This window comes from Rutilus rutilus (genome assembly GCF_951802725.1).
Source record: "Rutilus rutilus genome assembly, chromosome: 7".
Taxonomy (NCBI): domain Eukaryota; kingdom Metazoa; phylum Chordata; class Actinopteri; order Cypriniformes; family Leuciscidae; genus Rutilus; species Rutilus rutilus.
The window spans coordinates 32,890,885-32,915,409 of NC_140221.1; the positions used below are offsets into that span (position 1 = coordinate 32,890,885).

The 24,525-nt window shown below is 39.5% G+C and overlaps 1 protein-coding gene across 3 annotated transcripts in view; it reads right to left on the reverse strand.

Moving 5' to 3' along the window:
* The window catches only part of unc5db (unc-5 netrin receptor Db), a 185,412-nt gene that overhangs the window by 45,799 nt on the left and 115,088 nt on the right, over positions 1 to 24,525 (reverse strand). For all 3 annotated transcript variants that reach the window (XM_084415309.1, XM_084415310.1, XM_084415308.1), the window contains exons 3-4: positions 2,978 to 3,121; positions 1,050 to 1,153 (exon numbers count right to left, since the gene is read on the reverse strand). In XM_084415309.1, the coding sequence (XP_084271435.1) occupies positions 1,050 to 1,153; positions 2,978 to 3,121 (248 nt within the window). The remainder of the gene's footprint in view (positions 1 to 1,049; positions 1,154 to 2,977; positions 3,122 to 24,525) is intronic.

The following is a 24,525-nucleotide window of genomic DNA, read 5'->3' on the forward strand; positions in this document are numbered from 1 at the left end:
GTCATGTTTACACCATAGACTGTAGGGCTCCGAGAGATAGAGAGAGCGCCCGCGCGACCGGGTCTCTCTCTCTCTCTCTCTCTCTCTCTCTCTCTCTCTCTCTCTCTCTCTCTCTCTCTCTCTCTCTCTCTCTCTCTCTCTCTCTCTCTCTCTCTCTCTCTCTCTCTCTCTCTCTCTCTCTCTCTCTCTCTCTCTTTGCTCGTTCTTTCAGTCAAACATGCGCCACAAGCGCGGCAGTTCATCTACATTAGACGGTGTAATGAAGCGTGTGGGTTACTACATCCAACAACCGAACATTTTAACTTACCCTCTCGTAACTTCTGCATCCAGCTTGGACTACAAAATTGCAGCGATAAATAATAATGGCGGATTGCTCGAAGTGTTGGGCCGGAAGTCAATGTCCTTATTTGGCAGTTCCACTGCAAATACTGTGACGTATTAGTTCGCAAAACGTCATAGATAACAGAAAAATCTGAACCGGTTGAAAAATATGACCAAAACAGAATATAAAGATATCAACGAAGCACCTGAAGAGAATAATTTCATCTTTTCTGTACTTCTAAACACTCCAAATATACAACAAAATGCATTTAAGGGCTAAAAAAGTGCATTTAGCATGATATGTCCCCTTTAAAGTGAATATGGTCCTATATTTTTTAGACCCCATTGACTTTTTTATATTGACCAAAATAGTTTATTTAAAATATCTGTATGACTTTCTTTTTCATGTAAACCTCAAATGAAGATAGTTTGAAAAATATCACGGTGCTTGTTCCAACAATAAAAGTCAATATAATCCTATGTTGTTTTAGACCCCATTGACTTTCAATATAAATGGGCCAAAGCAGTTCTTTAAAAGTCATACAGGTATGTAATGGCATGAGTAAATTACAATTATCTAGATGAACAAGCAGAGAAACAGGCATCACTTAGTATAGATGTTTAAAAAAGCGCTGATGCTCTTTTCCAGTCAGCAGAGAGCATGTACTGCCCTTCCCAGATATCCTCCCTGTGGGAATGATGTCAGAGGCTGTGAGGACGGGTCTTACCTCTGCCATGGGCACTCCCTCTGGGGGACGGCAATGCAGCACAATCATGCCCTTGATTGGCACTTCCTTCCCTTGAGGATCCTGCTCGAAGTTTTTGCGAAGGTCTGTTTGAAAAGATAAGAGGCAGCTGTCACAGCGGGCAGAGTCCGAGCCGATATTTGGCCTATCTATGCCAATCGCTTTCACCGCTCAGCATGCTGCACTCTCTATGCACCCTGCCTTTCGTTTTGGCAACCTTAGAAAGGCAGGGTAAAAGAGCTGCAGAGTGCAGACATTCTCAAGTGTGCTCCGGCCATCTGCTAGAGTTGCAGGTGTCGTTGGTTCAGTTCAGTTGGACAGTTCTGCCTCATCCTCACTGTGCTTATACAGCAATAGATTTTTTTTTTTTTTTTTATGTACAATGCAAAAAATCTTTCAATTTGTAGAAAGAAAACACTAGAAAAAATGGTCCAGCTTCAGGTAGGATAAAAATATTGCTCCCTGTATTCAAGTGGAATAAAGTTGTGAATTGATAACAACTGATAATGATACAACATAATAATTCTTAAAAACAATAATAAATGATAATGATGATCACAGCAAATAATAATAAAAATTAAATAAAGCTGTTAATATAAATATGCCTTCAGATTTAACACATTAAGTTAAAAAAATTGTAAACAGAAAACACAAAACAGATTCTTGCCCCTTTTACATCTATGTGTTTATATTACGTTACAGAAAAAACACATGTGGTTACATGTGGAACACATGTGAAACACATACTTTGCAGATGGGAAACATGTGGTTTTGGAACAGTTCCCATGTGATCACATGTGGTGACATGTTAAGTGTGTTCGACTTCAGCTGCGACTGGATGTAACCGATCTGCGAGAGTTGCCGCGTGCAGTCGGGGAGGAGCTGAAAACGGAGACGTTAAGTCGGACACTTTCTGCTCCCGTAGTGACGCTCTTGCTGTGTTTGCATACTTTAAATTCAATATTTGTCAAATACACAGATGTTTCAGAGACATTTTCATTGTACAGCTTAATACAGCATCTGTTTGTACAAGAATAAAGTTCAACATAAGCATATACTATTTAAATACCATTGTAGTGGGGTCTATTTTTTTGTATCAGTTTTTTTTTTTTGATAAACGACAATATAATATTGCTACTACATGATAACTTTTACTGTTATGAAAATAGAGATTTGTGAGCATTAGTGGAACTGAAGGTGTCAGAATAAACACGAAACACACGTGATCGTTGTCATGCGACAAATCGTGGAACAGCTGTGTTGTCATCAGAGCTCATGCAGCCGCTCTTGAGAAGCTGCGCAGGCTGAGTCAGCCGTCTGTTCTCGAATCGCTCCCGCGGTACTTTGATGCCATACGTCACAGTCACATGGCATCGGCGTGGTCTCAAGTTGGACAAAATTCCTAACCGCCATGCACTGCTTCAAGTCAGCAGCAGCCAATCGGTCTGCACAACGCTGCATGAAGTCGAACAAGCCTGTTGTCAACATGATGTGGAAAACGTGATCACGTGTAGTTTTGCAAGCTTTTATCTAAATCAGTTTCAAGAGACAAAATGCTAAAGGAGAAAAAAAATCTGATTGTTTAAAAGATTTGATAAATACAAGGGGTATTTTCAAACTTTTTGATACCCAAGACCCCCAAATTTATTCAATTATATCTTCGCATTTGTCTTTTTCTATACACTAGAGTTGTTCAGATGCATAAACCTGTAAAAAAACATACTTTGTTTTTATTTCTTATTTAAAAACTAGCACTGTCAATACAAAAATAGCAAAAATGACCACAATACAATAAAAATAACATTGAATAATATAGTATTCTTCATTTTGTTTTGACATCCTTAAAAACATTTTTGTATTATTTTCCCCAATTGGAGACCACTAATGGTCCCCTGACCTAGCATACTCACAGGCTATCCTCACTGTGGCCTTACGGCTCTTCGAGGTTCCTAGGTGACTCCAGGCCACACACAGGCACCAGTAGTCTTCTGGACCATGGAAATCCTCCACCTGCTGCCTAGTAACATTGATCGTCACTTCACGGATTTTCAGCCCTGTATAGCGAGAAACAGAAAGCATTAACTTCTTCATCTGAATTCACTTCAGGTCAAAGCCCATTAGGTATTGATTTTAAGTGTTTGGTCACTTCAGTCAGGGTCCTTAATGTCGATTGACTGTAAGAATATACGCTGGGTGTCAGAAGGATGAAAGGGTGCCAGAATTCACTGAATTCTGAGACTGAAGTTTAAAAATATCTTATGCATTGCTATTATAATTTTTTTTAAATCTGAAAAATGTAATGGCCTCTGGTTGCTTTTCCATTCACGAGCTGCCCTACATAACTCCAGTTTCATGTTTTTGAGTGCATTACTGAAAAAAAAAAAAAACCTTTCTCCCTCTCCCAGGAGGCCCTTCCTTGTTGTCTGTGCCACAGATCGTTAGCTAGATGAAAATAGCTAGCTGAAGTTGCATTAGCCTAAAAGCACAAGAGCCAGGGACGCTTGTTACCCCTGAGGCCTCATTTAAGACAAATATCTTCAGATGAGATTGTCACAACCTGAACACTTCAAACTCTCAAATCTATGATTATTAAAACTAAGGCGATACAATTTAATGTTCCTTGACTTTCAAAATGTCTGACTTTCCTGTTGTGAACCTGAAGTCACTCTTTGCAGATTTGTTGCATTAGTAAAGGCTTTCACTGTTAATCAGTTTCATCTTCTACATTTTTCCTACAGTACACCTATACCCTACAGACTTACAAAATAGTACAAATGGAATTTTATGCTATATGTTGAGAACCACGATAACCAATCCAGATAGTTTGCTCCTCCACTTTAATGCACTTCACTTGTTCAAAAATAACTATCAACTATGTAATCTGGAATGCTCCTGTACCGTACGTCTCCTAACAACAGTGCCAGAACACTTTAACCAAATAAATATCAAATAAATCTGAAAGTGCCTGCCAACTATACAGGGATTACTATTGCTGCTCAAAGATAAAAGGATGGCATGCATTTTATGTAAACAGATCAGTTCAAGAAGGCACAGCTCATTTTGAAACAATTTTCTTCTTGTGAGATTAGGATGAGCCCCAGTGCGGGCGGATAAACAGAAGAAATAATGCTGACACTGCATTCTGAATTTTGCCCTGGAAGATGGCAGCAAAGAAGACCAAACAAACATGATACTTCTCATCCAGAAGTGTTTCAAATCCTCACTTTTCCTCTCTCAAACTATATAGCCGGATATTGTGGTTCTCCTTAATACCAACACTACTGTTCAAAAAGGTTTTTGTGTGTGTGTGTGTGTGTGTGTGTGTGTGTGTGTGTGTGTGTGTGTGTGTGTGTGTGTGTGAGTGTGTGAAAGAAATTAATACTTTTATTCAGCAAGGACACATTCAATTAATCAAAAGGGATAGTTAACACATTTATAAATGTTACAAAGATTTATATTTCAAATGAATTCTTTTCTGTTTTCTGTTCTTTGTAACTTTCTATTCATCGAAGAATTCTGAAAACATAGTTTCCACAAAATGTTAAGCAGCACAACTGTTTTCAACATTGTTAATATTAAGAAACATTTCCTATTAGAATGGTTTCTGAAGGATCATGTGACACTGAAGACTTGAGTACTGATGCTGAAAATTCAGCTTTGCCATCACAGAAATAAAATATATAAAAAAATAAAAAATAAAAAATAAATTATTGTAACAATATTTCACAATATTATTGATTTACTGTATTTTTGATCAAATAAATGTAACCTTGTTGAGCATGAGAGACAAAAAAAAAAAAAAAACTAACTGACCCCAAACTTATGAACTTAGGAATAACATTGTTATCGAGGCAGCTAAAACAATGCAAATCAGATGGGACGTCTGCCTCTTTACTGGTGACGGTTCGGCAGATCTCGGGGCAATTTTGAACAGTTAGATACTGGTGCAAAAAGCATTATATAAGTGGCATATCTGGTTGGTTGTTGAGAACAAATATTGCAATAATAATGGTTGACTAGACTGTTGGACAAGATTTTTTTTTTTTTTTTGATTTTTTTTTGCAGTGGAAGGGACGAAGCTTCTCAGAGAGGGGTTTAGCATGCTGGCAGTGTCTGCACTTTAGAGTTTTGTAACAGTAACTGCCAGACTGTCAGCACACTGAATCCCTCTCTATATTCATCCCCTTTAAAGCACCATTGCTCCAGCCATCAAAGCACTACTTTTGCAACAAATTCACCACCCTCAACCAAAAAAAACTTAGACAATCCCTGCTGAAAAATCCAGCATAAACCAGCATGGATTCCATGGAGGTCCAGGCTGGTTTATGATGGTATAAGTGCTGGTCCAGGCTGGTTTATGCTTGTATAGTGCTGGTCTAGCTGGTGGACCAACATATTTATGTTCTCAAGCTAAACTGAGCTGGTTACGCTGTTTCACCAGCATGGTCTTGCGGGGTCGAGTATGAGTATAGTCTGAATGCAAGCAGTGTTTTGGAGACAAGTATTGTTTTTGTTTACGTATTTAACAATTTAATTATGTAAAAGGAAAAAACAATATAAGATTAAAACATATTATTGAATTATTTGATTATAATCTTTTATTATTGAATTATTTGATTATAAAACTTTACAAGTTTTGTTGTGGTCGTACTGGAATCATTCCAGCACCCAAAAGACAACATATGCTGGTCCACCAGCATTGCAGCATCCCATGCTGAGATTCAGCAAACCAGCAACCAGCATCCCATACTGGGGACCAGCAAACCAGCAACCAGCACTCCATGCTGGGATCCAGAAAACCAGGAACCAGCATCCCATGCTGGGATCCAGAAAACCAGCAACCAGCATCCCATGCTGGGATCCAGAAAACGCCTCGGTTACGACTGTTACCTCGGTTCCCTGAAGAGGGACCGAGACGCTGCGTCGATTGACGTTAAGGGAACGCTTTGCATGATGATATCTTGAAGCACATGTAAAATCAGTCCAATGGTGTGGTGGAACGTCAGAGGCGGGTGACGTCATGAACCAGGAAACTATAAGGCCTGCCCCAACAAAGCAGTGCTAGCTTCTTAAGGTCTGAGCAAGTCACTTACAGGCACGTAGGAGATATGGCAGGTGACGCATTCTCTGCTTAGATGCTGGGGACCCTTTGTTAGGGGGCCCAAAACATATGAACAATTGTTCAGCTTTACACCAAGGGCAGCTCTGTGGACATAGGCATCCAGTGCCCTAACTGGGCACAGCATATTGTTCTTTTCCTGGTCCAAATCTTGAAAAGGAAGACAGAAGGCCTGCAGAACTATAGATCTAGCCATATTAGTGGGGACCTTGGGAATATAGCCTGGTCTAGGGTGAAGGAATGCTTTAACCATGCCAGGCACAAATTCTAAACACAAGGGTGCAACCGACAATGCCTGTAGATCTCCTATTCTTTTAAGAGATGAGATTGCGAGGAGGAACAGAGCTTCCAAAGTAAGAAATCTAGCTGGCACCTCCACCAAAGGCTCAAAGGGTGCCTGGGAAAGGCCTTGAAGGACAATGGCCAGATCCCATGTCGGCACCCTGGTGCGAGCTGCAGGCCTCAGCCTTAGAGTACCACGGAGGAAAGGAGATACCAAGGGGTCTTTACCCAAAGACATTCCACCTGAAGGAATGTGGTAAGCACCTATGATTGCCACAGAAACCATTAAAGTGGACGGGGATAGACCTGCAGCGAACCGCTCCTGCAGGAAGTCCAGCACTGTACCAACCGGGCAGTTAACTGGATCCAACCGATGGTCACTACACCATGAAGTGAAGACTCTTCACTTCAGAGCATAAAGTTTCATTGTGTAGGGAGCTCTGGAATGTAGAATGGTCTCCACAACCTTGGTTGAGAGACAATGTCGCTATGAGCTGGGCCCCCTCAGAGGCCAAACCCACAGGTTCCACAGTTCTGGTCGACAGAAGGGAGAGAAGGTCCCTCCTGATGGGTAACTCCAGAGGAGGCCCGTCGAGGAGAGACACTAAATCGGGGAAACAAACTCTGCCCGTCCACTGCGGGGCTATAAGAAGTAGGCGTACATAGTCCCTGCAAACTCTCTCAAGAACTCCCGGGAGTAGAGCAATCGGGGGAAAAGCATACAAACGTAGCCTTGGCATAGCGGACGCGAGCACAAACCCCCCATATAATTTATATAGGCGACCACCGATGTGTTGTCTTTGCGGACCAACACATGGTGGCCCCTGAGGCAAAAAATTGGTCTGCGTGATGAATAAATTTACCACTGTAGCACGTGTGCGATACAGTTTTGCATGTTCATAACACAGCCGCTTAATAGTGTGAAGTGATTGTTGTGCTTGTTTGCGTGTGAGATTGATGGCGCACTGCTATTATACTTGGTGGATGTAGTCTATTGCATGATTAAAACTCGTGTCCCGGCTGCATTGAGTAGTTTTGTCCAACTCCATTTCCCACAATTCCTAAGTAACGCGCCCATTATTTCTACGCAGCTGCTAGTTGACGAGAAAATGAAGCGCTATTTTCAAGTGATCCACGAAAACCCCAAACAAGCCCGCGGAGAAGAATCGACAGAAGCAATTTTACCAAATCAAAGCAAGGGAGACACAAAAAGGAACATTTATAGATATAACCCAGAGGGGAAAAAGGATTTTCCGTGGTTAACTTAGATGCTGACCGACAGCTCTTTTTTTATAGCTGGTGCAAGGAGGCTCCAGAAAAGATTAAAATAGACAACCTCTTTGTGATGGGTAACAGCATTTTTAAAAAGGATAACATAAAAAACAACAACATTTCCCAGCGTTATCTGCTTGCAAGAGATGCATTCATTGCCAAACAACAACCTGGGCAGGCTGGCACGCTGCTGCACACCCTCAGGACCCAGGCGGCCAAAGCAGATGATGCTGATTTCCGTGAAGTTAAAATGAAAATGAATGTAGCGTATTGTATCGCTAAAGAAGAATTTCCTTTCATGAAGTTTAAACCTTATGATAACCGCGTATGATGTAGCGAGTTGATTTCTCTGATAGCTGATGGAATGAAATTCGATCTGGCAGAGGAAATTAGAACATTTTTGTGATGGTTTGAATTTTTTGTGCTCTTGGTGGAACATCAATGCCTCTTTAAGTGATGAACTCCATTACTTGTGTTTGTTTTCAGGGATGATAACAGACGTTTTATACTTGTGCTACAACTGTTTGGCCTATGCCACAAAACTTTCAACCTCTGTAGCATCAGTGCTATGTGCAAAAAAAGTTAACGTACAGCCCTGCCCTAAGGTCTGGGAGGAAATTCTTGAGGGCAAGAAATACAGCCAACATCTCTAGGCGATTGATGTGCCAGGAGAGATGATGGTCCCCCCATAGACCCTGAGTCGAGCGTCCTTCCAGGATCGCTCCCCAGCCCGTGAGGGAGGCATCTGCCGTTAGCATCCTGCGATGACAAGAAGCTCCCAACACGGGGCCCTGGGACAGGAACCAAGGTTTCTTCCAAATAACCAGGGCACGTAGGCATCGCCACGTAACCCTGATCATGCGAAAGGGGTTGCTCCTCGAGGAAAACCTTTTGGTCCTGAGCCGGATCTGATCTGTGGCATGATTTGTCTCAGTGTTAACATTTTGAACTTTAGCTGCTGGATTTTGTTGTTGTTGTGCAATCAGTCCGACGCCCTGTAACGGCGAACCGGCAGGTAACGACCGAACTGACTGCTCTGGGACCCTCCTCGGAGGGGGCGGGCATCCCAGGACCACTATGTTTCCGGGTGGACCCTGAGATATGTGCTCGCCGGAGACCGCTGCGCCCTGAAGCACACGAGGTGGCAGGATTAGCATAACGGTCTCCTGAGGGCACCGCATAATGAGGTGTTGACCGCTCTGCTTCGGGGGGGACTGCCCTCATTGGCCTGCGCCCTCGGACGTCAGGACCTTTTCCCCGCAGCGTTCTTAGAAATAATGACGTCCTCAGATCCGTCTTACCCTTTGAAGGCTGCGCTTGAGAGCGTGTCCCCAGTCTTTTTTTGGGGGAGCACGGGAAGCAACACTCTGCTTTTGTGTGGCACGGTGTGGCTTTTGATGTTTGGGGCTGCTCCCGCTCAGCAGTTTAGTTAGTTTTAGGTCTCATAACAATTCAGCCTGGTAAGCCTGCAGCAGTGACATTGTATGGAGGCACGCTGCAGCCTGACCAGCAGCTGAATAAGCCATACCCACCAAAGCAGATGTTGTTCTAACTGGCTTGGTGGGTAATACCGGGCCTTAAGTGAAGATGCTGATTTAGGGGAGAGATAGCTCGCGAGCGTCTCTTCCACCTTTGGCATCTTCCCATAACCATGATCTTTATAGTTAGAGATAGAGGAATAGTGTGATGTTTGTGGACTATAAACTCTATATGAAACTGGTTTATCTCACGATCTCGACACCTCTGTGTGGAGATCGGGGAAAAACGGAAGGCCTCTGCATTTAGATTGTGAACGAGAGGGCAGGAAGCGTTCGTCTAGCTTGCTTTTTGAACGAACGATGAACGATGCTTAATCTTTCAACCGCTCTCGTTACAACCTCAACAAGCTCCTCAAAAGCATGAGACTGAGGAGGCGAGTCCTCAGTATCTCCTGCTTCGACACTAACAACATCCAGTTCCTCGGAACTGGATAGCTGTAGTGTCAAGTCCTTCAATCAGGGCGGAAGTAACCGCAGTGCGTGCTTTCAAACCCTGAGAGAAGGCACTGGATCTGTCAGGTGAAGGCAGAGATAAGGCTGGGCCCATCTCTAACCTCGCTGACACATCCATTTGCGAACCCCAAGTCTCAAGCCTCCGCTATGCCTCGGCAGCAGCGGAAACCGAGCCTTGGGGAACGCAAGCCTGAGCGTCCTCGCGAAAGAAGGGATCTGAGTGTCCGCATTGGAGGGCCCTGGAGCGCTGACTGTGCATGCTCCTCACCCAAACATGCAACACACAGAACATGTGTGTCCCCACCCGTTAAATATCGTGGACAGGGGTGCACACACAGTCTGAACTGCTGCTGCTTACTTGCCATAATTTTTTATATATATATAGTGACAATACAACACCAAATAGACAAGAGAGAGTTTTACACAGAGTGCTTGTGAAGACACAGAAGCTAGCGCTGCTTTGTTTGGGCAGGCTTTATAGTTTCCTGGTTCATGGCGTCACCCGCCTCTGACGTTCCACCACACCATTGGACTGATTTTACATGTGCTTCAAGACATCATCACGCAAAGCGTTCCCTTAGCGTCAATCGACGCAGCGCGAGTTTCCTTGAAAGGGAACCAGCAACCAGCATCCCATGCTGGTCCCAGCGTACAAAACATACCTTATGCCGGTGACCAGCAATGTTGTTACTGTTGATTCCAAATATCTTTTTACTTGCACACATTCAGATGATGGCTACCGCATTTTATCTTCTTGTTTTTTGTTCAGTGTCTCACACTGTGTTTTTAACCATTTAATGGACACATTAAGGGAAAACAGGGCAAAATTATTTATTTCCATTTTGTTACTCCTTAAGGTAATAAACACAAAGATTAATCAGGTAGTGTATTGAACTTTTACTGTTTTGTTAAATATGTATTCTATGTGATGTATTGAACCAGATATCTGGCTGTGTTTCTCAGAAGCATTGTACTTAGGCTTATGGTGCATTTGGGAAAGGCCACCCTGGTCTGTAGTAGAATATATGTTCATTTTCAATCCAAAACCGCTATGCTAATTTATTAATAACATCATGATTAGAAAAATAAATTGCAAAAACAATTTCAATTGCACATTATTTTAAGACAAAAAAAAACAAGTTCAAGTTAGAATGACAATCATGGCCTGTTGTAATTATTAATATTAAACCCACAATTAGTGTGTTTAGGGTTCTAATCACTATAATATAAGCTTTTGTTTTAATAAACCAAAAATGCATCTGTTTGTCAGAGGATGTGTCAGGAGTGGGACACATTTGTTTGCATTTTCTTTCATGACTTCCCTAAAAAAGATAGCGAGAACTGGCCAAATCATTCATGGCAGAAGTGGGGACAACAATATATGATATTTTGAAGAAAGTTGGGGTCCAAACAACATCTCAAAAAGAGAGACATATTTCAGATATATCTTCATTTGTATTCCACAAAAGAAAGCTTTTCTCAGAAGAAACAGAAAAAGTGAAATCTCTTTAAGAGCAACTAGTTAAATAGTCATTCAGACAACCCACTGTCTAATCAATTTTGAAGATATGTCATTTAGTGCATTCCCAATTACGTTGCATGTTTGCCGAAATTCACCTTCTGTCATTATGTGGTTAACAAAATAAAGTTTCGCAAATGAACACAAATCTTTAAAGACAGATCCTGCTGAGATGATGACACAAAATGAATGTTGTTCGCACCACATACGGCACTTACATCTGATTTAGCAAATTTGGATGTGATTCTTCCCTTAATAAATGAGCAGCTCTCAGCCACTGCGGAAAGGAGTCATGGGAGAGCGGGGAGGCGAAACGCTAACATCTCATTTAATCAAGTGCCTTCTTGAATTGGTTTTCTCCCAAAAATGAATGACTGCAAAGAAAAAAGCAGACCAGAGCAGCGTGGTGCATCATGTCTGTCCCACAGGTTTATTGATCATGAAAGCAGATTGCCTTCGCTTCTGAGCTGACTCTACATGGTACTGTTAGTCAGGGGTAAACAAAGCAAGACAGACGCCTGTGTTTCATGGACACTCTGAGAGACACCGACATTATTCATCATTCCCCAGCTGATATGTTCCATTGACAGCATAGTGTGGGGGATCAAATTCAGTGGCAGGCGGCAGGCAAGAAAATCATGACTAACGACGGCGCATAATCCTGCCTGATAGATGAAAATATGAGTAATATGTTAATAGGAGATGGTCTTTCTCTCTGTTAGAAAGTCAAATTTCCTGCAGGAATATCAACAGGTGACAGGTGACATTACGGAGAGACCTGGCTGACATGTTTTTATCTGTCAACATCACTTTTTACAACAACTCTGGTCGGGAATCAGCAAGTACCTGGAAATACAAGGTTAAATTGACATTGGGGTCACAATACAATTATATAGAGATTCTCTGTTTACAGTATAGATATTGAATATACAGCATACAGCAATCTTTTACTTTAAAGCTGCAGTCGGCAAGTCTGGCAGATTGAGTGGACTGTTGAATGTTTACAACTCTCATGCCCCTCCCCCACTACCAACGAGCACCCGCCCATCGTCAGTGCGTGTACCTGATTTTCTGTGAACGCGTCCGTCTCTTCAGCATCGATCAACACCATGGACTCGGAGGTAGGCTGCCCTGGCTAATCTATCCGTAGATAGCAATAACCGAGGAATTGGAAGCTTGTTAGTAGATTTTCTCTCCGCCATCACGCTTCGTACAATCTTCAGGCGAACTTCAGGCGTGTCGTGTGCATGTGATATTGTAACGTGCGTGTCTGCGCGAGGGAGAGGGGATCTGTGGCGTATGCACGACCTGTGATTGACAGTCAGATCTCACACCCCCCTGCGCTGATTGGACCCGATGAGACGGGAGCGGTGGATTTTTGCAAAACAAATAACACGCTCCAGGTGGAGTTAGAAGCTCGGGTTTTTTTCTAAAACCACCTTATTTATGTTGTTCTGTCGGATTATAGTGTCAATTTCACTGAATTTGATTAAAAAAATGTTGCCGACGGCAGCTTTAAGTGGACTTTGTGGAATTACAGTCCTAACCAGACGCGAAACACAATCAAAAAGGTATATTTTCCATGTTAATCAGAGTTTTTGTCCTAACCAGCTGCATTGGCAATACAAGGCTACTCTATTTTAGAAACGGTTTCTATTTTTGTGATGTTGAGGCTGGACAACAACACAAAGTATGACAATGGTAATCTCAGGTTCTCTTTATGTGCTTTATTTAATGTTATATGCGTTTAATGAGAGTTTGAATACAATTTTGTGTGCCCTTTATAGCCACACTGAAAGCAACAATGAATAATCCACCTCAGATCTGTAAAATAAATAAAAGAAACATGTACTCTATGTACTTCTCCTGGTGGAATGATGTCATTTCTACACTTCAGCATCTCATTTGCCTTTTGACAATGACCAAGATGGTCATCATGGGATTTAACTATGCAAGTAATGTAAAATCAAAATAAAACACAGATTTCAGGTCTCCTCTAAGCTTTATTTAGAGCTAGTTAATCCAGCCTGCCTCAGCTGCAAAATGTGGCACTGCCACGGACTCAATTTAAAGCTGCAGTCGGCAAGATTTTTTTGATCATATTCACTGAAACCGACACTATGCTTCGACAGAACAACATAAATCAGCCGGTTTTAGAAAAAAAACCGCGCTTCTACCTCCACCTGCAGCCTCTTATTTGTTTTGCAAAAATCCACCGCTCCCAGTTCTACTGGTCCAATCAGCGCAGGGCTGTGTGAGATCTGACTGTCAATCACAGTTCGTGCACACGCCACAGATCCCCCCCCTCCCCCGCGCACATTACAATATCACATGCACACGCCTGAAGTTCGCAGGTGTGTTGGATTGTACGAAGCGTGATGGCGGAGAGAAAATCTGATAACAAGCTTCCAATTCCTTGGTTATTGCTATCTATGGGTAGATTAGCCAGGGCAGCCTACCTCCGAGTCCATGGTGTTGATCGATGCTGAAGAGATGGACGCGTTCACAGAAAATCTGGTGCACACGCACTGAGGAGCACGAACTTGATGGGAGAGTGCTCGCTGATAGTGGGGGAGGGGCATGAGAGTTGTAAACATTAAAAATGTTGGCTAAGTCGACCCAATCTGCCAGACTTGCCGACTGCAGCTTTAATGGCCAGAAAGTGACAGGATGTGACAATCATTGTCAGTTAATGCCCTTATTAACTTTGCATAATATTATAAACAAAAAATCATAATTGTCATGTCGTTTGAAGCTTTGGCTCAAGCAGTATTAGACCTACTAAGCGGATGCTTCTTGTGCTCTGTGCGCAACGGACTGTTAGAGCAAAGTCTGTGTAAGCCTATCTGAGCGACAGCCGGACAATAGGTGTGCTACATGATGAACATGACCTTAAAAACCTGATGTTAAAATGTATCTGATATCCTAATAAGATGTTTAGATAGGAGGCACATAGTTGTGACAGCATAGAATATGAAAAGCAGCACTCAAGAAGAACCACACTTTCAAGTTCACAATAGTACAACATCAATCAGCAACATTTCCAAGTCACATTTAATGTGCGTTGCTTTACACCAGTTCCTTTCATAATACTTCACTAGCTAGACTCAAAGAAAGCTGCTTACATTAAGAGGCAGCAGCCACAGGGATTGACTTTAGTAGTATTTCAGTGTTTGAACAGACTTAGAGCAGGACATGGCACAGCACAGCGAGAACTGTGTAATGTTTTGTTCCATGTGATTCCAGCAAAGGCTTCCAGCAACTGATTTTCAGCTTTTGTCTCTCCCGCTGTAGCAGAGAAAGATTATTTCAGCACCATGGAGAGCGACAGCCATTGGAGGACCAGCAAGTGAAGCTGCTGCATTCATACAGTATTTGGTGTATTAAAAATCTGATTTTTTGCTTGCGTATGAATTTAGACTGGATAAATAATTTCAAGTACTTTAAACAACCTATAAGTAAAAGTAAAATAACTAAAAGTAAACATTTCTAAGTAACTGACGAGGAGATCAAGTAGCTAAAATGTGACATGCTATACTGCAAATTAAGCTTGAGCTTGAGTAAAAATGTTGTACTTTTAGAAATTAATTTGTCACACACAGTACCATGCCCATTCAAACTAAAAGAAGCACATGCACCTCAGAATTTTGAGCCAAGTGGATTTTAAATGCAACTCACTAAAAGAATTACCTGAAAATCTTTGAAAATTAAATTGCACTATTATTGCTAGTCTTTTTAAAGTATGTAAAACTGCCACTTGTAATACCTTGAAGTAAATAAATAAATAAATATGCTTGTAACATCACCTAAAAAAAATGTTGCCTTGGCTTATACAATCATATAAATAAAAATAAATGTATTTTTTTATTTATATCAAGATATTATTGTATATGGATTTATATACACACACACACACACACACACACACACACACACACCATTTTAACCAATTTTCTCACTGTCAGCAGATAAACAAGTACCCGTTGCACCCACGAACAGGGCATTTAACCCCAGCTTGCTCCAAGGGTGACTAACCAGATAATAAGAGTTGCTTTATACTAAAGCATCAGTTAAATTACTACTTGCATTACTAATGTGGGCCTATACAGTGTGAGATTCCAAATGGCTAAGGGTAACAGGTCATTTCTTAACTAACTTATACAGCATTAGAGTGACCTCCTCCAAATGACTCATCTCATTGTGTGCATGTGTGCGTTCTTGAGCTCACAGTGGCGAATGTGACACTTTGCTCAGGGGGTAGAAGCTTTAATAGCACATTAATGTCATCCTCCATCACACGCTCATGTTCTCCCCACCCGCTCTGCATGGCAGCTCCCTCCAGCGTAACTCCAAATAAACAATTATCATAACTGCCATGGCTATTAGGAGCAATGAAGGGAAGACTTCAAGAATTTAAAAATAAAAAAAATGAACTGAAAGACATATTCAACATCTATATTCAAGGATGTTTCTGCAATAGCATGTCCATTGCATCTAAGGTTTGAATTCCTTTACATGCTACCCTTCCTGAGGAACCATTACAGGTCTTTGAATTGTATAATACCAATGTTTCAGGGCTAACATTATTTCATTTTTTTTATTTTCTCTCATTATATACTGCACTCTGTAAGGCAGAGCTGCACGATTAATCATTAAAAGATCGCAATCTCGATTCAAATACCCACGCAATCTTATTACTAAAGGACAGCGATTCAGCTATGTCTATTAAACCTTTGAAAAGTATGATCACAGCGAACATTAAAATTAGTGTTGGTGCTGTCACTGAGCCAGAGAGAGCAGTTGTCATGTATAGGTATGAAACAGCTTCACAGTCTTTTCAACCACACAGTATCATTATTTGTTTGTTACAATAATTCAAATTATCACAGAAGTACTGGGATAAAAGCTTATTGTCAGGATATAAACACTGATGTCTACGGTATCAAAATAGAGTAAATCACCTTTTGAAAGTAACTTGACGTTTCAAATAATTACATCATTACACCAGTAGGTGGAGACAAGTGACTGTTAAAAAATGTATTTGTCATTGAATCATTCATTTAAGAGATTCGTTCAAAAATGCTGAATCATCCAGTAATGAAACAAGAGAAGTAATTATGAGTCATTGAATCATTTATTCAAACCAATTGTTTTAAAATTATTAATTTAATTATTAATTTATGTAATTATTTAAATTAGTTACATATTACTATTTTCGACCCTGTTTCCCACTCTTAGAATTAGGCTGTTTTTGTTACGGTACCATTAAAGTCGCAATGAAACGGAAGCTGTGTAATATATTTTCTTCCGTATTGTGACATACATACAAGCGAAATGTATTATTGCAAAAGAAAAAAAAAAGTAAGGCGAGCCAGAGTTCTATCCATTGGTTGTTGATTGGATTAAGGCAGATCTGAATGTGAGCTTGCAGTAGATTGTGAGAAAGGGGTGGAGTTAAAGCAGACTAAATGATTGGAGAAGAGTCTTTCGTTTTACTGGAAGATCGAGGTTTGATTTAAAATTACGAGCTCAAAAATAATTAAATAAATTATGCTTGGATGAATAGTTCACAATAAGATCAATAAGAAGCATTTAGAAAATAAATGAATTTCCATTTCATGGCAAAATATTAGCTGTTAATTGTACAACAACAAATGAAAGCTAAATTAATGGTTTCTGATACACAACAAATTACAAATATGAGGGCGATATAATACATAAATGTCTTTATCTGAATCTTTTAAGAGAGACTGGAAACTATAAAGTGAACAGCTAGAAAGAGCATTGTGTAACCCTGTTGAAAAATGGTTTAGTATGTGTCACCTCTGTTGGATCTGTTGACTTAAGGCTTGCCAGTTAACAGCTATCTAAAATTGAATAGCTTTCCTTATGAATATTAATGACACGTATTGTTCACCCACGCCCAGTAGTCCAACTGATTTGCTAAAAGTTAGACATTGATAAGCAGGTGCTATATCCATTGTAGGATTACCACTTACCAGTTTGTTCAGTCTACTGTTTACGCTATTGGTTAGCCAAGGCTTTTACTTGGTCTTAAAGTTGTCTACACCAAACCAAAACTGGTTTGGTCAAAACCACAACACACAATGATTACCTCACAAAAAGTGGAAAGGACTTAGAATTTTAAAATACATATGGCAAGGACATATTCTCTCCAGTTAAATGGTTGCTTCACCCCTTGCTATTAAAGAAGTCCAACAGTCTGAAACTTGAAAGGCACAGGTTTTGCAGGTCTGATTTAAATGTGTAATTTCTCATAATATCCTCCCTCTCAAAAAAATAAAACAGCAAAATGAAGGTTAATGCCCTGTACTTGTCCTCTTTCACTGCCCTTGCTTTGCAGTCAGCTTCCATTTGTTGTGCTGCGAAAGTCCTCTCTCTCTCTTTCTCTGTCCTTCATTGGCAGTCAGCTTCCATCTATAGCGCAGAGGCACTTTCTCAGAGAGAAGCTTTTTTTTCTGAGAAGCTGTCGCTAACAGATGTCAACACCACATCACATGTCAACTCTGACACGTCATAACTCGCAGTAGTCAGCTGGCTCTCTCTTCCATGACACAAAACTGGACTGAGCCACATGAGCTACAACTGCCCTGAAGCTTTGTGCAGTCATTGAAAAATGATTTGAGACAGAGGAGAGAAGAAATTAGTATAAATAGAAAAGAAGTGACACAGTAACAGGGCTTTACTCTTAGATTTGTGTTTAGGAAAACTTGTAGCACTAAATTCAAATATTTATAGGCACAATCACAATCAGTTTTTTAATGCCACATACTGATCCAGTCCAATCAGAAAAAACAGTATAACGAGCAAATGGAGTAAAATACACAAAGCAACACAGGATACACAATTCAAATTCAATATATTTATGCACAAGCAAGCACTGAAAAATATAAACCATGATATTTGATAAAGGATATTAGATATCTTTTAGATCTTAAGATGCATTCATTTTTTCAGTTTCCATTGAGTTACCAGCATCAACAGTAGCCACAGCTGATCACATTATAAACCAATATATATGTAACACGGTTTATAACATTCATTATACATTAAAAAAAAACTTTAATGAAAATATTAAAAATTCAAATATGAAATGAATGAGACACATAATATGGCGCACATGATATGAAAAAAATATATATATATATACATAATCGGACTGCTTGATGAATAAATTTACCATAGCATGTGTGCAACAGTTTTGTATGTGAGACTGAGCCGTCTGTTTGTGTGAAGTGAGAGTTTGTTGCGTCTAGATATGCAACGCTCTGCTTCCATTGCATTCCCAAATATATTTGTGCAGCAAAAGCAACTAGCTACTGCTTAAAGTTTGACACATTTGAGCGCTAAAGAAACATGCATGACTGAGTAAAAGCACAGAACGCTATTAAGCACAATAAGGTGTGAAAAATAACTTAATGCGGTACTTGCATGCGGACTCAAGCTTTGTTTTTACTTTCACAAAGCAACGCAACTCTCCGCTCTCTATTTGACTATTTTCTGATATAATAGGGGGATGTTTGAAGAAAAAAATCCTCTAAACCAAAAGATGTATGATTTCGCATTCAAACACACTGAAGCCTCGTCTTCGCTCTTTGCACATGCATATGACGTAGACGTTTGAGGAAGTAATATTTGATCGAGGCATTTTAGGTAGGTCTGGATCAGTGTTCTCTGCTGTATAGAATAAATTGCTTTGTGGGAAACTATACGTTTTGTAACTTTGCATATCGTATTCATGCACAAACAGATACATAACACACTTAAGGAAAAGGAAAACATTTAAAGAATCATATGACCCCTTTAAAGTATAATAGTGGAATATATAGTTTAAAATAATTCTAGGGAAAATACAATATGCACAAGAAAAATGGGCTCTGAGCAGCAAAAGGTTCAACATCTGCAGCACAAAAAGTTAACATACAGCATTTGTAATTTAATAAGCATGAATTATATGATGTTTGTTAATAGTATTGATAATTATTACATTTACCAGTATGAAATGAATACCAATTAATGAAAGCGAAACTAATGTTTTATGAGGTGCACTTTTTTACTTGATACAATTTACTAAGGTAAAGAATATGCTTATGAATAATTAATTTTGTTATATGAAGTTTGCCCAGAAGGCCTAACTAACGAAAGCAGAACTAATGATGGCTGAAAGGCAGATGATGTTAGGTGAGTGCTAATAAACTGGCAAATTAATACATCCATATGGTGAATCCTACTAAGGTTGCCAAGCAACTATATATTTTAGTAATATTAGTAATATTCATACAAAAAAATAAAGTGAATGTGAACATACTAATAGAAATACTAATATTTAATATATAAATGTGTACAATTCTAGACATTTAATATGCATATGCCATAAAATGCAGGTTTTCTCAGTTGGACTTGGAAAGGAATAAAACAGCAGCCAATCGCAGTGTGAAAGCGAACAGTATGACATGACAACTGCATCACTCCCATTATAATCAATTAGGCTGTTCAATGCAAGAGCGATAAGACATACAAGAGTTTTTATTCTGTGTTTTATTATATATATACTTTCACAGGTTTTGAGTGGATGACAGTTGCAGTGGTGAGCTCATATAATTTTACTTTGCATGCTCATAATTTTCTCTCAATTGCGTGAGAAAAGTTAGGGTTTTGAGCAGGCAACAATTCTGTCTGACAGCTGCATTACTATATTCATGTGGAGCGTAAAATAAAGAATGAAATAAAGGACTCTGAACAAAACCAAATGCTTTAACGTTGAAATAAAAATTGCTCTCTTTTAAGTTGCATACACCACAAAGTATATTTCAGATCCTAGTTAACAACTCCCACTCAGTCAACCCATAAAACTCCAGGAACATATTGACTTGATTCTCGACAATAGCAGCCATTAGAATGTGACACTCCATTGCAAAGAAGAAAAGCATGCAGACACACTGCCAGAGGCCAGGTCTTGTCATTGTTAGTTTGTCACTGCTACTTGGTCGCCAGGACTCAAGGCCTTCACTTCAGGTATGACAGGGACACAAAGAGCTCATTATCAGGTCTAGGCATTGCCTGTGCCCCCTATGATGTTTAGAACTTGTCTGGATCTGCCTCTTTCTATTTGCCTCTAATCTATAGACAGGAAGAAAAAGCTTTGTCTAGTTTCTGGTCACATTCAATTGGATCCTCTCTCCACCGACACTATCACACAGAATTTTTTTTTTTTTTTTTTTTTCACAATCCACAGGTTATAATCCTAAATGGAGTAGTCTGTGGGGCTTATTTGTGTGCTGCTGCATAGAAGTTTCAGCTTGTCATTTATCAGTAAAGGACAATAATAGAGGCACAGCGAGCAGCGCGGCAGTCGTGTCTTCCTCCTTTGGCAAATCCGTGATAAATGACTTAGAGGAGGATGATTTTTCATAAAATGGTTATGCTCTATAACTGCTCTCATGGGCTGATACTGCAGAACCTGTAACAAATAAAACCTGAGGTAGTTCTCCTGGATGAGGTTCATCGAACACCTTTGAACATTTCAGATCTCTTCCCCAGTCAACACTGAAGAATAAAAAGGAAATATATTACACGTTTTTATATATTGTTTCTTAGAGCAGTATTAATGCTCATGTTGGAAGGGAAGAAAGCATCTTGCTGTTTTACCAATCACTTTAAGACTAGCACTTACACTTCAACTCCTGCTGTGCTACAATTTAGCAGAGCAAATTACTGAAGCACCAGGGATGCTCAGTAACTAGCATCATAAGCGACATTCATCACCTTAAGGGTTGGATTATTAAGGCATTCAGTACATCAGCAATTGATTTGCTGGGGCAAAAACCGTAAGAGAGCATATAATTAGCTGATGTATTAAACATGTTTTTGTCACTGATTATGGCACTAATGTGCAAAAATATTACACTGCACAGATATATCCATCCATTCATGGAATTTTGGCAATCATGGAATTCACAGCAAATTTGCAAGTACCGTCAATCACAATGTGTGCCTCCAAGCAGGAATAGATGGAGGCACTATCACTTTGCTTACAATAATTTGCAACAATAATAAACAACTTTGCTCATGAAAATTTCCACTGTGTATCAGAAGAGAAATTTTATAAATAAAAGATAACTGTTAGCTGGTCATTAATCACAAAATGTACACAACCATTTCAAAGTTTGTGGTTGGTAAGATTTTTGAATTGTTTTGAAATAAGTCTCTTATACTCAACAAGGTTGCGTTTATTTGATGAAAAATTCTGTAATGATGTAAAGTATTATTACAATTTAAAATATCCAATTTTAATACATTTTAATACAAGTATTTAATAGAGCCATGTAATGATTATTATAGTGAAATGGATGGGCCTGAATACTTATATGAGTTCTATAAAATTGACAATAATAGAGGATAGTTTTCAGGATCATTCTCATTAAATTGTCCATTTGTTAAGAGCGACTCATTATGAAGGCATATTAATTGTCAGTTCTCACCAATTCTTCCCATCTGTATTGTCAACAGAAGTGTTTGTAATTGCGGAATGAGAGGAGCAATATTTGTGTGTTGTAATAGGAACTTTATCTGCAATAAAACATATTCTAACTAAATAAACTTTCTGCCATTACAAACATTTTCTGTCACACCCATATGTGTGCGTTCACCAAATTGAGAACCACATTAAAGAAATGCCAGTTAATGCACCATGGGAAAATGTTAAATGAATTTGATACAGAGACACATTTGAGTTGATCGACACTGTCTCCCGTTTCTTTATGAAGGAGAAAATCAGCTATATTTATCAGCTATAAACATGACAGTCCCTTCTGCTGGCCTTCTGTCATCTGTTTTCTGTTCCTAACATAAAAGTGAACATCAATTAAGATTTTTTTTTTTTTTTTGCTGCTACAATAACAAACAAATCACACAAAATAAGGTAATATTTTAAGCCCAGACATTGTCACACAGGTAAGTGGACCCTGTCCAAAAGGTTTGGATTGGTACCTCTCGATCTGCACGTGAAACTAAACTCAAGGGCAATGTGTTGCTGCTTATCTGTCTGCCTGGTAAATAAGAGATCTTATCTTCCGCTTGCGATGACATTGAAGACCCATGCTTTAATCAATAAAATCCAATTCTTTGTAAGATCTGTGGCTCTGATTAGCGTCCCCCTAATCCTATCACCTTTTTTGTTATCCATTATGGTGGCATGGTGGGGTGCTATAAAGGATGTCGTTATCACTGGTTATGAGTTTAGCACTGATGTAAAGCTGGCAATGTGATTGGCCGAATGGAGACGTCCTCTGGCTCTTCTAATTGCAAATCCACTTGGGTCCGGACTGATACATTTCATCGCCTTGGCAACACTGCAGGCAGTGAACCTGGTAATGGGGTAAGTATATTCTCAGGAGAGGAAATTACTGCTTTCCATATTGTGGCTGGACAGAAGCAGAAGGCCAGTAGGCAACGGTGAGCAACCTGTCCTAAGACATCTGCTCTAAATCTGTTGTCCAACAGATAGCAAGCTAGATAAAGAAACAAAACTTTAAGTGGAATGTGCATGTGACTTCCTAGAACCTAATGCATGCTATTTCACATATGGAATGTGATCGTTGTGGTTCGTCATTTATGACCACTGGACCAGACTCAAAGTTGTAATGATGATATGTCCTTTGAGGGCAATAGTGTGATGAATCTGTGTGCAAGGATACGTGAAATGCAAATGCTCAAGGGTGCAGAAATAGGGGTGAGAAAACATGCTGCAAAGTCTTGAGCATGCATGTACAGTATCGAGATGAAACTGGGATCAGCAAGCAGAAAATCTGTGTTAAATCGGCCAGCCAGCTCACCAGATGAATCATTACCTAAATAATGTCACCTCCATCTTTACTAGGGACAAAATGGTTCCAAGCATATAATCAATATAAAAGCAGAAATTGAGACCATCTTAAGATGTCCATTTCAGTGATTACATGCTCAGTGTACTGTAGCTTCCTCTTCCTGTTCTAAGCCACAACAATCCAGCACTAACTGAGTAAAGCCATATAAATCTATGTATTTAAATTAGCTATTAAATTAGTTATTAAACTAATGTTTAAAACATAGCAAATCACTTTTTGTTTGGCAATGTATTTACAGTATGTGACCGTGGCAAGCAAGTTTGCCTAAACTTCTCTGACTTTCCCCCCATGTAAATGAGAAAATAATTTGTTGTGATTTTTCATTTTTCAATTATAAGGCCCTCAACAATTTCACAGCACAGCAATCGCACAATAATGAACTTCCAGAAACAATTAAACGGCTCCTCCTGCCACAAAGCCGTCATGTGAGACAAACACCTATGTGGACTAATCACGGTATGCATCAGAGGAGCTGGTGGATTAGGCGTTTTCTTTTTTTGGTAATACAAAAGCAGAAATCCTCTAATAAAAGCACTGTTGAGTGTGTACCTATGACAGTTCCTGTAATTCAGCCTAAATTGCACTGGAAATTATTGTAGCCGGCAAGTTGCCAAGGAAACATGAAATTAACTTTACAGAACTTACAAAACAACATTACAGCCGACTTCACAAGTAGAGGTGGGGAAGAAGAAGAAAAAATTATATGAGGTATTTTTTAGCTACATTTTTTTGTCTTTTTATTTTAGAAAAAAAGATTTTCGGCGTATTGAAGCATTGGCCAGTGCACACTCTATTTCTTTTCAACCAACTGCACAAAGCACTGATGTCCAGTGATGATGAATGAGAAACAAGTGAGTACTGTATTATATCACAGTTCTGAATCACAAGCATAAAGAATAGCAATGTTATTGTATCATGACAGATGTCAATATAGCATTGCATTGCCAAATCAAACCAACAGTGATCTTTATTCATTTACAAGAATATCACAATGAGCATCTAAATGTTTAAATCTCTTCTATGATACAGACTAACTGGGAAATAACCAGCTATAGTGTAAAGACAGCAATAAATTCTGAAGAAATTTATGGACTAAACATCACAAATTATATAGTAGTGAATAAAGTTAAAAAAAATTACCAACTGACCAATTAATTGTCCTTTTATCATATTTATTCCTTGCTGAAGTATACAGATGGTATAAATACAGAGCAGAAAATCAAAGAGAAAAAAAAGATTCACTGGGGAGCTAACAAGTCACAGATATAAGTGAATTTGAACTACAGATTGACCAATAGGCTTGCCTGGATATACATAAAATATTCCTTGGAAAGAGATGATTAAGTAGGAGACAGTAGCAGTAAGGTCA